At 39.2% G+C, this 13,988-nt stretch overlaps 1 protein-coding gene across 1 annotated transcript in view; it reads right to left on the reverse strand.

Annotated features, from left to right (window-relative positions):
* VWA5A (von Willebrand factor A domain containing 5A) overlaps positions 1 to 13,988 on the reverse strand; it is a 29,903-nt gene that overhangs the window by 12,206 nt on the left and 3,709 nt on the right. The window contains exons 4-11 of the mRNA XM_027531613.1: positions 13,749 to 13,951; positions 12,938 to 13,160; positions 12,641 to 12,816; positions 12,238 to 12,352; positions 7,566 to 7,735; positions 7,223 to 7,311; positions 6,440 to 6,584; positions 2,759 to 2,838 (exon numbers count right to left, since the gene is read on the reverse strand). Coding sequence (XP_027387414.1) covers positions 2,759 to 2,838; positions 6,440 to 6,584; positions 7,223 to 7,311; positions 7,566 to 7,735; positions 12,238 to 12,352; positions 12,641 to 12,816; positions 12,938 to 13,160; positions 13,749 to 13,951 — 1,201 coding nt within the window. The remainder of the gene's footprint in view (positions 1 to 2,758; positions 2,839 to 6,439; positions 6,585 to 7,222; positions 7,312 to 7,565; positions 7,736 to 12,237; positions 12,353 to 12,640; positions 12,817 to 12,937; positions 13,161 to 13,748; positions 13,952 to 13,988) is intronic.

Here is a 13,988-nt window from a genome sequence, read left to right on the forward strand (position 1 = left end):
CCTCCTGAACAAAAATAAAAAAACAAACAAAATTCTATATGACATTATTAAAAAATTCACAAAATGACCTATATTTAAATAATGTATTATATAAAAACTAAATATCCTGAATTGAGTATTGGTTTTTTTAATTTACTTATTTCTTTTTGGCTGTGCTAAGTCTTTGTTGCTGTGTGTACTCTCCTCTAGTTGCAGTAAGAAGGGTCTACTCTCCAGCTGTGGTGTGTGGGCTCCTCACTGGAGCGGCTTCTTTTGCTGTGGAGTGCAGGCTCTAGGGCACACAGGCTTCAGGAGTTGTGGCATGTGGGCTCAGGAGTTGTAGCTCCTGGGCTCTAGAGCACTGGCTCAAGAGTTGTAGCCCATGGGCTTAGTTGCTCTGTGGCATGTGGGATCTTCCTGGATCAGGGATTGAACCCATGTCTCCTGCATTGGCAGGTGTTTTCTTCACCTCTGAGCCACCAAGGAAGCCCAAGCAGTTTTATTCTGGCTATTTGTTAGATATTCTTAGTTCTTAGAAGATGAATGCAAAATGATATGCATAAGAAAAGTCATGGCATCTGTGGCTTGCTTTCAACTATTTCAGACAAAAAAAATTAAGTGAAATCAATATGTTAAAATGTTGATAACTGGTGGATGTGGGTGAACGGTATATGAACATCTATTGCTTTATTCTTGCAACTATTTGCTAGGTTTGGTAAATCTTTCAAAACAATACATAGGAAACACATATTTAGAAAAAATAAAGAAAGACCCAAATGAAAGGAAGGTCATATCATGTAGATAGAGGAAATGTTTGATACAGCAAATACTAAAGTTCTCCCAAAACTGACTTATAAAGAGAATACAATTCTAGTCAATATCCAAACATGTTTCCTCTTTTGGTAAAAACTGACAAGCTAATCATAAAATACAAAAAATCCAAGAATGACTAGGTCTTGAAAAAGAGCAAAGCTGAGGACTTACTCTACTAGAAATGAAAATTTATCAGAAAGTAACATTAATTTATACAGTGTATTGCTGGCACATGTCCAAATAAACAGACCAACAGAGGATCCAGAAACAAACCACACATGTATAGATGCTTGTTTGTGACAAAATGGCTCTGTACATCACTGAGGAAGGGACAAACTTTTAAATAAAAGATACAAGGTCAACATAATATCCACATGAAAAATAAAGAGAGAGAGAGAAAAGAACCCTGACCCCTGACTCATACAATTCACAAAAATAAATTTCAGATCAACTGTGATTCTAACTGTGAAAGAAAATACAATAAATCTTCAAGAAAATGACAAAGGCAAATAGCTTGAAGACCTTGGATAACAGAAGACTTTATAACAGAATAGAAAAAAATACTAATCATAAAGCAAATTACTAAAAGGGAAAAATATATCAAATTAAGAACAATTATTAATCAAAAGATACCCTCTTGAGGGAAAGCCATAAAACAGAATACTATATTTCTAGAACTTGTCAAAAAGTGTTTGTACCTAGACCATAGAATGAACTACAGATCAATTTAAAAAAAAGAAAATCTAATAGAAAAAAATTGGAAAGAGACTTGAAGATCACAAAAGGACATCCAAGTGGTCAATAAATATGAATATGTGCTCAACTTCATTAATTAGGAAAATGTAAATTAAAACCATGATAAGATAGTACTATACACACCCACAAAAACAGTTACAGTTTTAACAGACAAATAATGCCAAATTTTGGATAAGTAAAGAGGCAACTGGAACCCTGATACAATGCTGGTATGTATTATATTAGCACAATAACTTGGAAAACGATTTGGTATACCCCCAAAATTTCACAACTATGTCAGTGTGTTTGAATTCTATATTATATGAGCATAGATATGTATGTATGTATTCATATATATGTATACACATGTTCATGTCCAAAAAATGCATGTAAAAGAATTAAAGAATGTTCAAAGAAGTATAATTTTTAACAACTAAACCAAAGACTATCAGCAGTAGAATCAATAAATAAATTATGGTATAATCACCCTATGGGATACTATATACCAATGAAAATTATGGCTCCATGCAAAATATGCATGAATCTCAACACACAGCTGAGGGAACAAAGCCAGATACACAGAAATAAAAAACATTCATGGGGAACACGTGTACACCTGTGGCAGATGCATGTTAATGTATGGCAAAACCAATACAATATTGTAAAGTAAAAATAGTAATAATAATTTTAAAAAAGGGAAAAAAAACAAAAACATACTGCATAACTCATTTATTTTCATTCAAAAACAAGCAAAAATAATCCACAGTGTTATTTTATTTCCTCTTTGGAGAGGAAAAAAATGAGTAGAGAATAAAATTAGGATGTGATGGAAATGGATAAAGAAGTAGGAACCATTCTGGGTCTAGACTTGTGTGGTGGTTACACATGTGTGTCGCTCTGATAATTCACCCAGCTGTATATTTAAAGTTGTGTAATTTTCTGTATTATTTTGATTGCAATGTTTATAATAAAGAAAAAAATCCTACTGTTCAGTTTTTGTTTCCATTGTGGTTTAGAGACACCACAAGATAACGATTTCATTGTGTTGTTGATATTATTTAGAAAACTACTTTTTTCTTTTAGTAGGAAGTAGATTAAATAGAAAAATATTTTCACTATTAAAACTAAAATACTTGAATCATTCTGTCGTCTGAAAGGAATATGAACACTGTTAATAGGTGGCACTAGATTGCATGTGACATTATGTGGGTCCAGGCACATTAAGTCATACCTGTGCCTTAGACGGTGGCTCTTAACTTCTCTAACGACAGTAAATGTATCAGTAACTTCTCCATCCGTAAAGACAAAAACCTGTAGAAAGAAAACATCCATCAAGTCTCTGAAGTATATTTAAAGACACCAGAACTTGCCCTTCAAAAACCTCAACTATTTCATTCCAGAGACTCATGTCACTTTAGACAGGTCAGTTCAGTTCAGTTCAGTTGCTCAGTCATGTCAGAATCTTTGCGACCCCATGAATCGCAGCACGCCAGGCCTCCCTGTCCATCACCAACTCCCAGAGTTCACCCAGACTCACGTCTGTCGAGTCAGTGATGCCATTCTCTGTCATCCCCTTCTCATCCTGCCCCTAATCCCTTCCAGCATCAGGGTCTTTTCCAGTGAGTCAACTCTTCACATGAGGTGGCCAAAGTACTGGAGTTTCAGCTTCAACATCACTCCTTACAATGAACACCGAGGACTGATCTCCTTTAGAATGGACTGGTTGGATCTCCTTGCAGTCCAAGGGACTCTCAAGAGTCTTCTCCAACACCACAGTAGAAAAGCATCAATTCTTCAGTGCTCAGCTTTCTTCATAGTCCAACTCTCACATCCATACATGACCACTGGAAAAACCATAGCCTTGACTAGACGGACCTTTGTTGGCAAAGTAATATGTCCGCTTTTCAATATACTATCTAGGTTGATCACAGCCTTCCTTTCAAGAAGTAAGCATCTTTTAATTTCATGGCTGATTTCACCATCGGCAGTGATTTTGAATCCCCAAAAAGTAAAGTCTGACACTGTTTCTGCTGTTTCCCCACCTATTTCCCATGAAGTGATAGGACCAGATGCCATGATCTTCGTTTTCTGAATGTTGAGCTTTAAGACAACTTTTTCACTCTCCTCTTTCACTTTCATCAACAGGCTTTTTAGTTCCTCTTCAATATTCCCATCTCTTTAAGAATTTTCCACAGTTTATTGTGATCCACACAGTCAAAGGCTTTGGCATAGTCAATAAAGCAGAAATAGATGTTTTTCTGGAACTCTCTTGCTTTTTTGATGATCCAACAGATGTTGGCAATTTGATCTCTGGTTCCTCTGCCTTTTCTAAAACCAGCTTGAACATCTGGAAGTTCGCAGTCACATACTGCTGAAGCCTAGCTTAGAGAATTTTGAGCATTACTATACTAGCGTGTGAAATGAGTGCAATTGTGCAGTAGTTTGAGCATTCTTTGGCATTGCCTTTCTTTGGGACTGGAATGAAAACTGACCTTTTCCAGTCCTGTGGCCACTGCTGAGTTTTCCAAATTTGCTGGCATATTGAGTGCAGGATTTTCACAGCATCATCTTTCAGGATTTGAAAGAGCTCAACTGGAATTCCATCACCTCCACTAGCTTTGTTTGTAGTGATGTTTTCTAAGGCCCACTTGACTTCACATTCCAGGATGTCTGGCTCTAGAAGAGTGATCACACCATCGTGATTATCTTAGTCGTGAAGATCTTTTTTGTACAGTTTTTCTGTGTATTCTTGCCACCTCTTCTTAAAATCTTCTGCTTCTGTTAGGTCCATACCATTTCTGTCCTTTATTGAGCCCATCTTTGCATGAAATGTTCCCTTGGTATCCCTAATTTTCTTGAAGAGATCTCTAGTCTTTCCCATTCTGTTGTTTTCCTCTATTTTTTTGCATTGATCGCTGAGGAAGGCTTTCTTATCTCTTCTTGCTATTCTTTGGAACTCTGCATTCAGATGCTTATATCTGTCCTTTTCTCCTTTGCTTTTCACTTCTCTTCTTTTCACAGCTATTTGTAAGGCCTCCTCAGACAGCCATTTTGCTTTTTTGCATTTCTTTTCCAGGGGGATAGTCTTGATCCCTGTCTCCTGTACAATGTCACATAGTTCATCAGGCACTGTCTATCAGATATAGTCCCTTAAATCTATTTGTCACTTACACTGTATAATCATAAGGGATTTGATTTAGGTCATATCTGAATGGTCCAGTGGTTTTCCCCACTTTCTTCAATTTAAGTCTGAATTTGGTAATAAGGAGTTCACAATCTGAGCCACAGTCAGCTCCCGGTCTTGTTTTTGCTGACTGTATACAGCTTCCCCATCTTTGGCTACAAAAAGATAATCAATCTGATTTCGGGGTTGACCACCTGGTGATGTCCATGTGTAGAGTCTTCTCTTATGTCGTTGGAAGATAGTGTTTGTTATGACCAGTGTATTCTCTTGGCAAAACTCTATTAGCCTTTGCCCTGCTTCATTCCGTACTCCAAGGCCAAATTTGCCTGTTACTCCAAGTGTTTCTTGACTTCCTACTTTTGCATTCCAGTTCCCTATAATGAAAAGGATATCTTTTTTGGGTGTTAGTTCAAAAAGGTCTTGTAAGTCTTCATAGAACCATTCAACAGCAGCTTTTCAGCGTTACTGGTTGGGGCATAGACTTGGATTACTGTGATATTGAATGGTTTGCCTTGGAAACGAACAGAGATCATTCTGTCATTTTTGAGATTGCATCCAAGTACTGCATTTCACTCTTTTGTTGACCATGATGGCTACTCCATTTCTTCTAAGAGATTCCTGCCCACAGTAGTAGATATAATGGTCATCTGAGTTAAATTCACCCATTCCAGTCCATTTTAGTTTGCTGATTCCTAGAATGTTGACGTTCACTCTTGCCATCTCCTGTTTGACCACTTCCAATTTGCCTTGATTCATGGACCTGACATTCCAGGTTCCTATGCAATATTGCTCTTTATAGCACTGGACCTTGCTTCTATCACCAGTCACATCCACAACTGGGTATTGTTTTTTCTTTGGCTCCATCCCTTCATTCTTTCTGGAGTTACTTCTCCTCTAATCTCCAGTAGCATACTGGGCACCTACTGACCTGGGGAGTTCCTCTTTCAGTATCCTATCATTTTGCCTTTTCATACTATTCATGGGGTTCTCAAGGCAAGAATACTGAAGTGGTTTGCCATTCCCTTCTCCAGTGGACCACATTCTGTCAGACCTCTCCACCATGACCCACACAGCATGGCTTAGTTTCATTGAGTTAGACAAGGTGTGGTCCGTGTGATCAGATTGGCTAGTTTTTCTGTGATTATGGTTTTTGTGATTCAGACAGGTATGAGGTTCCTAATGTTCACATCCCTCACATGGTCTGATCAGAACCCTGAGAATATTCAGCATCTCCTCTGCTAGTTTCATGTAAGGCTTCTGTCGCACTTCCCAAAAGAGCTTCCTTCATCCATTGTCCATAGCATGGAGCTAAGGGAGAGGAATTCCATCAAATGCCTCATCTTAGTCTCTTTATTATGGGACATAAAGCTAAATTTTGTTGTTGTTGTTTAGTCATTAAGTCGTGTCCAACTCTTCTGTGACCGGGGATTATAGCCAGCCAGGCTCCTCTGTCTACAGGATTTCTCAGGCAAAGATACGGGAGTGGGTTGCTAATTCCATCTCCAGGGCATCTTCCTGACCCAGAGTTTGAACCCAAGTCTCCTGCATTAGCAGGCGGATTCTATACCACTGAGGCTCTACCACCAATGATTCTATACCATTTCACCCGGGAAGCCCACGGCTAAATGACTACCACTTTTCAACAATCCTGTGATGAAGCCCAGAGCTATGGATTCTTGAACAGGGATTCCATTCCATCCCTTTTTTGATCTCTGTTCCAACTCTTACCTGCAGGGGGTGGCCTGGGACAGAAGGCTGCTTGTAAATGTGTTGGAGTGCTGTCAAGATTTCCGTACCCCTGAGGTTAGCCCTCATAAGCTTAACTCTCCGCAGTGCCTCCTCCACGGTACTCTGAGCATACTTCACACTATTCCTGAGAAAAACAAACACTCCCCAGTGAAATGAAGGCTGGTGGACATAGCCCAGTATTAAGTCCCTGAATTGTAAACAACTTTAACTTGAAATCTCCAAAGCCAAAGTCAATTCTACAGCAACCCCTTTAACAATTTAGTCCTTTCTTTAAAGTAGCCTTTTTAAGATTTTTATTTATTTTTTAATTGATGGAAAATTGCGTTGATGTTGTGTTGGTTTCTGACATACGACATGAATCAGTCATAGTTTTATATATATATCCCCTCCCTCTTAACCCTCCCTCCCCTGTCTCCATACCACCCATCACAGAGGCCAGGCTGGGCTCCCTGTGTTACATAGAAACTTCCCACTATCCATTTTACACGTGATGTTGTATATACTGTCAATGCTACTTTCTCAATTCATCCCTCCCTCACCTTCCCTCACTGTGTCCACAAATCTGTTCCCTACTAGGTTCATCAATATCATTTTTCTAGACTCCATATGTATCAATATATGATACTTGTTTATCTGACTTACTTTACTCAGTGTAAGGGGAGAGAGGAGTCACAACAACTGACTCAAATCTGTTCCTTTTCAGTAATATTTCATTGTATAAAGTAGCTTTTTGAATTCTCTATGGACTTTCTGGAAACTTACGGAAAGAATGCCTCATAAGTAGATCCAAATTCATAGATGTTGAAATAACAGCCTAGAGGCAAACTCTTCAGAAGCAAAATCAGTGTTTCCTGAAAGAAGACCATGTAAGAAGACAGTAAGAAAGGATCCTCTCAATCACATGACTCTGCTAATCTAACTCAGGAATGTGTCTTCACCCTTTCATTCCCCCAGACCCTTCTATTCCAAGGCTAACCTCAGAGTAGTCATGTTAACCGTAACTCAGATGGGGAACAGACCTATAGCTCCAATGGACCCTAATTTAATCCCCAAGATTCACTCCCACTTGAGCAAGTGACCAGGAAAAGAAAGAAACTACTTTTACCTTGGCTACATCTATGCGCAGCTGAGATTTACTCTGTTTACTTATGGGGCTCTGCATGCTTCCTGAGCAGTCCATGAGGAAGATAAATTCTCCGCAGGCAATTGATGGCTGAGCTTCTGGGATATTCGGGTAGAAAGTCACCATTGCAGCTGGATCTCCCAACACACTATCTACTCAGAAAGAATAAAGACGTGGTAAGAAAAAGGGAACTCAAGAATCAATTGTAGTGAGTTACCTAAGGAGCTAAGAAAACACAAATCTAAAACAGCTTAATCTTTATACCATATCTGCTGGCAAAGAGTTTGAGGTGAGTTACAAACATATAAAAGATACAGATGTGTTACAGATATGAAAGAGGGTAGAATTTACTATATACAAGCAATATTAAAATACTATATCTGGATGTAAATCGCCTAGCAGTTGGGAATGAAATACATCGTTAAAATGTCCCAGGATTTGTCAGAGGAATCAAGCTAATTTATTTGATATCTTCACATCAAATCAAAGGGAAATTTATTTACATGGGGTCCTTAATTCTATTTTTTCTAAATAACTTTTTTATTTATTTTTGGCTGTGTGGGTCTTGGCTGCTGCACGTGGGCCTTCTCTAGTTGTGGTGCATGGACTTCTTGCAGTGGCTCCTTTTGTTGCCCAGCATGGGCTCTAGGGTGTGCAGGCCCAGTAGCTGCAGTTACCAGGCTCTAAAGCACAAGGTCAATAGCGTGGCACATGGGCTTAGTTGCTTTGTGGCTTGTGGAATCTTCCTGGACCAGGGATCAAACTGGTATCTTCTGATTGGCAGGTCGATTCTTTCACTGAGCCACCAGGGAAAAGAAACTTTTAGTCGCTGAGTTGTCTCCGACTCTATGCCACCCCATGGACTGTAACCTGCCAGGCTTCTCTGTCCATGGAATTCTCCAGGTGAGAATACTGGAGTGGGCTGTCATTTCCTTTTCCAGGGGATCTTCCCAACCAGGGATCGAACCCAGGTCTCCTGGCATTGCAGGCAGAGTCTTTACCATCTGAGCCCCCAGGAAAGCCTGTCCTTAATTCTTAATTACAGCTTTGAAAAAAAACAATGATGACTGTGTGGATAATTTTTATGCTGACAATTTACAAGAGCTGAGAGTGTAATGAGTGTCATACAGGACAAGGAAATCCATCTGTGCTTCATTTGGGTACAAAGCACTTATGATACTCTCCAGAACAAAGAAAGAGAGGTACGTAAATGTGTGTTGCACTCTAATACTAGCATCATCCAAATAATGGTATGGAAGAGATCATGGGCGTCTAGCCTATGTTACCAAGTTGCAAAAGCCAGAGCTGTGATTCTATTTTGAGGAACAAGTGAAAACAGATACAGGAGATGAAATAAGAATGGGTGGGTTATACCAACTCTAGTTTTACTGTTCAGAGAATATAAAAAGACACAGAATTAAATTCCAGCATCCCATTTTTATAAAGTGATTCTAGGATTACAGTTTTAAATTATCAGTACCCCAGGATTCAGAATGTTAACAAGATCTGGTTCAGTTTAACCTCTTACCTCTGAGATATCTCAATAACCAAAATGGCTTCCAAATAAAATGGGTGTGGCTCAGCAAATACTTGATAAAGCACTGATTCAAAAATAACTTTTATACAATCCTGGATCTCTGGATATAAAGGAGTAGCTTTTTTTTTTTTTTTTTTAATGAGCAAGGTAGATTACTTTCCATTCTGAGAGACAACTCTTTACAGTGGGACTGGCACTGTACTAAGAGGTCAGAGAGGTTACCACAACAATGAAATGAGTCAATATATAACTTTAGAACAATGCCAGACACATAGGAAATACTATATATATATTTCATTTACCATTATTCTTTTGTCATGGCTCAAATTATTTTCATCTCCAGAGTCTCAAGTTCCTCTTTTTTAAATGAGGCATTTCAAATCCTAGCTCCTCTGCTTGCTATCCTGTTTCCTGTGAAATCAAAGTAGTAATACCTGCCTCAAGATTATTTTAAGAAACATGAGTAGAGTCATGGATGTAGAAAACAAACTTATGTCTACCAGGGGATAAGGTGGGGGAGATAGATAAACTGGGAGACTGGGATTGACACATACACACTACCATATATAAAATAGATGGCTAATAAGAACCTGCTGTATAGCACAGGGAAATGTGCTCAGTACTCTGTAATGGCCCATATGGGAAAAGAATCCAAAAAAAGAGTGTATATATGTGTATGTGTAACTGACTCACTTTGCTGTATACCTGAAACACAACATTGTAAATCAATTATACTCCAATAAAAAAATTTTTAAATATTATTTTAAGAGTTAAGTGAGGGAAGTCTGATGTAATACCCTTAAGGAACTCAGCCTATGGTTCAACTTAGATTAAGAATAGTTTTATAAAATTATTTATAAATTGTTTTATGTGATTATTTTTATTAAATTATACATCCTATTTTTTAAAATATCATGTTCTTAATATGGAAAGTACAGCCTATGCATTTCTGTCATCTAGTGGTATGCTTCATTTGGTCGAACTACAAACTGTTTTAGTGAGTCAACCAGTCAGTTGTCATTTGCTTCTTTGTATGGATGGAAATAGCATGTCATCTTGATCAAATACATGATCTAGAAAGCAAGATGTGAATGGCCCTGCTGGACGGGATTCTCTAGACTTGTAAAGCGTCCCCTGAAGTCCTCCTATGGCTAATAGAGCTTGCAAGAAGAGGGCTTGACATTTCAATCCTTACCACTTGAGATTCAACATCATAGAACTTTCTCCAGGGGATTAAAATAACTGAGTAAAGATGAGGTCCAGCTTCCCAGGTGGTTCATTAGTAAAGAATCCCTCTGTCAACACAGGAGTCATGGGTGGGTTCAATCCCTGGGTCAGGTAGATAGCTTGGAGAAGGAAATGAATTTCCCAGTATGCTTGCCCGGGAAATTCCATGAACAGAGGAGCCTGGCAGGCTACAGTCTCTGGGGTTGAAAAGAATCAGACACAACTGAGCATATGAGCATACACATACTCACCCAAAGACCAGGTCACTGTTGCAGGAGAATTTCAGGGGCACTCAAGGGGGAACTCCCCAAAAGGAAAGGACAAAGCCAGGCAACTAATGTACAAAGATGGAGCACAGGGCTTCCTGGAAGAGGAGCTGCTGTAGACCTCTTTGAGGTCCCTGCAATCCAGTGGCCTGGCAGCCCAAGAGGGCCCCACAGAACAAGAGATGGATATGGGTTATACCAGTTATAATTATAAGGAAAAGTACACATATATTAAGAAAAATTTAGAAAATAAGATAAATTGCTATTAATATTTTTTAAAGATTTTTTTTTATATGGACCATTTTAAAGACTTTACTGAATTTGTTACAACATAGATTTTGTTTCATATTTTTGTTTTTGGGGCACGAGGCATGTAGGATCTTAGCTCCCTGACTAGGGGTCAAACCCACACCCCTTACATTGGAAGGCAAAGTCTTAATTACTAGACCACAAAGGAAGTCCCCCAAAGAAGACACATTAAAGAAATTACAATAATAATTTGTATATAATATATTATAATATAATAATAATAACTAAGCAGTAAGAAACTAAACATAGTCTTAGAAATTAAGTAACTAGGACAAGATGAAAAATATCTGCAGATGGATGGTGGTAATGGTTGAACAGCAAGGTGAATGTATGCAAGGCAATGGGATTTTATACTTAAAAATAGTTACAAAGGTAAAGTTGATTATATAAATTTACCACAAAAAAAAAAAAAAAAAGAATTCCAGGTGAGATTACGTGAAGGTATATGAATCAAAACCAAGAGAAACTGTTAGATCTAAAAAGTAAACTTACTTTTAAACTAATCACAATTACTTCTTGCATACTTTCTCTGTTTTAAAATGGTTTTTCCCCATGCATAGATTATTTCCTAGTGGTAATCTACTTCTACAACTCATTTTTACTTTAACAATGTTTGGAAACCTTATTTGCATATTATTTCAATCTGTTGATGTGTATTATTTTAGTAGTTACATGGTAACTCATCAAATATACCTAGCATAGTGAATTTAACCACTGTAAGACATTTTGATTGCTTACCGGTCTTTGATATGATTAAATTAAAAGAGAAGAGAACTTTTCAATCCATATTTTTACTTATATTTAGATTTATTTTCATATGTAAGATTCCCAAACCTAGAATTACCAAAATAAACATTTATTTTGACGCTTATGGCCACATTTCCCCTCAAAAGCTTGATACCAAATTATTTTGGTTCAGGCAATCTCTGAGTACCAAATTCACCACACCTTTTAAAGCATCATTTGGAAATCTCTGATAACTTGAAAAGTGAAAATGTCACATTATTACTTTTATTTTTATTTGCCTTTGTAGAGACTGATCATCGTCACATGTTTGTAAACTAGTGTTTCCTCTGGGGAATTATTTGTTCATGTCCTCGGTTCAATTTTGTACTGATGTACTTAGATTTCCCTAAAAGATATAACCACAAGATATTCATTGAACTTAACCATTTCTTTCACATCATAATGTAAGCTGTTTCAATGTTTCACCCACTACTGGATAGAAGGCAATAAAACTGAGGATAATTTGAAGATAATTCCAAATCAGAAAGTTACTCCTCAGGAGGTAACCGCCGAGAGAGAAAGACAATACCTGACTTTGTGGGAGATTCTCCCATCTCCACGACTACACTAGGGGTGTGCACTGCTCTGTAGTAAATCAGGAACTCCACATCCCTATCAAACTTGTGTCCATCGGCCAAGGAAACCTGAATTGGGAACAGACAAAGATGCCATGTTAGGACTATCGCTGCCTCTGCCCAGGGCTGAGGTCAGTGCTGAGGGCTACAGGCTTCTTCCACGAAGGAGAACAACACAGAGCAGGAGCAAGAACAGAGAGAAGGCTAGGGAGATTAAAGGAGGGTGGTGAGGAGGAAGCACAGTGTGATCCCCTCTGGGTTAATAAGAAAAAATAAGGAGGAAGAAGTGAGTGAGGACCAAGGTCAGGATCTAAAGGAAAAGGGTACCAGTAATGATAATGCTCTCTTGTGAATTACCTGAGCAGAAGTCTTGTTATCTCCAAGGTACTCAATAGGACTCAAGGAGCAGTTGGATTGAATCCTGTCAATGCCATGCTGGGAACTGATGGTCGCCACCATGCTGATTGTGTAGGGCAGGTCCTCCAAAGAGACTACAGGAGTCTTCATATTAAGGCAACTGTCCTCGGAACATCCTAAAAAAAGTTATTTTAGTTCTGTGTTCCCTCCCACACTTTCTAGCACCCTACAGCCTTGAAGGGGTTTCCCCAATTACATCAACTCCCCCAGGAATATTTGGAGGGAGAGGAGACTGACCAGAGAGTTGATACCGAGGATTCAGGATAGCAGGGAGCACGTAGCGCAGAGCCCCGTCTGCTTCCAGGGGCAGCTCCTGCACATACTTCAAGGTGAGTTCTGCCTGCGACCCGGGGAGGAGGTTCCCCACGTTACAACAGAACACATCCCTGGAGCACATGTCCTCCTCTAACAGAAAGGCTTGGTGGCCACGGATGATGGCGTTCTCATAGTTGGTGTGTGCCTGAGGACAGAGAAAGAAAGCCAACACAGTCGGTGAAGGTACACAGGGTACAGAAGACAAAGACTAGCAGGGAGAAACGGTGACTGGTATTGCCAAGTTCACACCTGTACTTTGTTTTTAAATTGTATTATTTGCTTTTATTTTTGGTTTCAGTGGGTCTTTGTTGCCTGCTCGGGCTTTCTCTAATTGTGGTGAGTAGGGACTACTCTTCACTGTGGTGCTTGGGCTTCTCAGTGTGGTGGCTTCTCTTGTGGAGCACAGGCTCGCATGTGGGCTTCAGTACTTGCAGCTTATGGGCTTAGTTGCCCCGTGGCGTGTGGAATCTTCCCAGACCGGAGATTGAACCCATGACCGTGCACTGGCAAGCAGATTGTTATCCACTGTGCCGCCAGGGAAATCCCCACAGCTGTACCTTAAGTGACTCTTATTGACTTTCCCTCCAAATGATTTTAGGAAAATAGCAGTTAGAGGGGAATAGAGGAAAGAGCATTCAACATCAGCATTTTCTGTGAAGTTGCATTTGCTAGAGATCCTGAAGAGTATGCATTAGGGAAAGGAGGAAGGAGGTAATATACTTATCCTCAGTACCGTCATCTTGTCCTGTAATTCTGCTTTAATTTTCTTTCCATCCACCATGGCCTCGAAGCTGTAGACAGCTGAGTCTTCATCCATGGGGAATATAAAGAAAGCCTCCAAAGGAACTTCCTCCTCATTCTTGTAGTTTAAGGTTGCAGACACACCAGCCACAAACTCACAGATGGACAAGGTCACAGAGATGCTCTTCAGTGGCACTGGAGACAGACCAGAGTTCAAGAGTTCAACAGAATG

This window comes from Bos indicus x Bos taurus, chromosome 29 (genome assembly GCF_003369695.1).
Source record: "Bos indicus x Bos taurus breed Angus x Brahman F1 hybrid chromosome 29, Bos_hybrid_MaternalHap_v2.0, whole genome shotgun sequence".
NCBI lineage: Eukaryota > Metazoa > Chordata > Mammalia > Artiodactyla > Bovidae > Bos > Bos indicus x Bos taurus.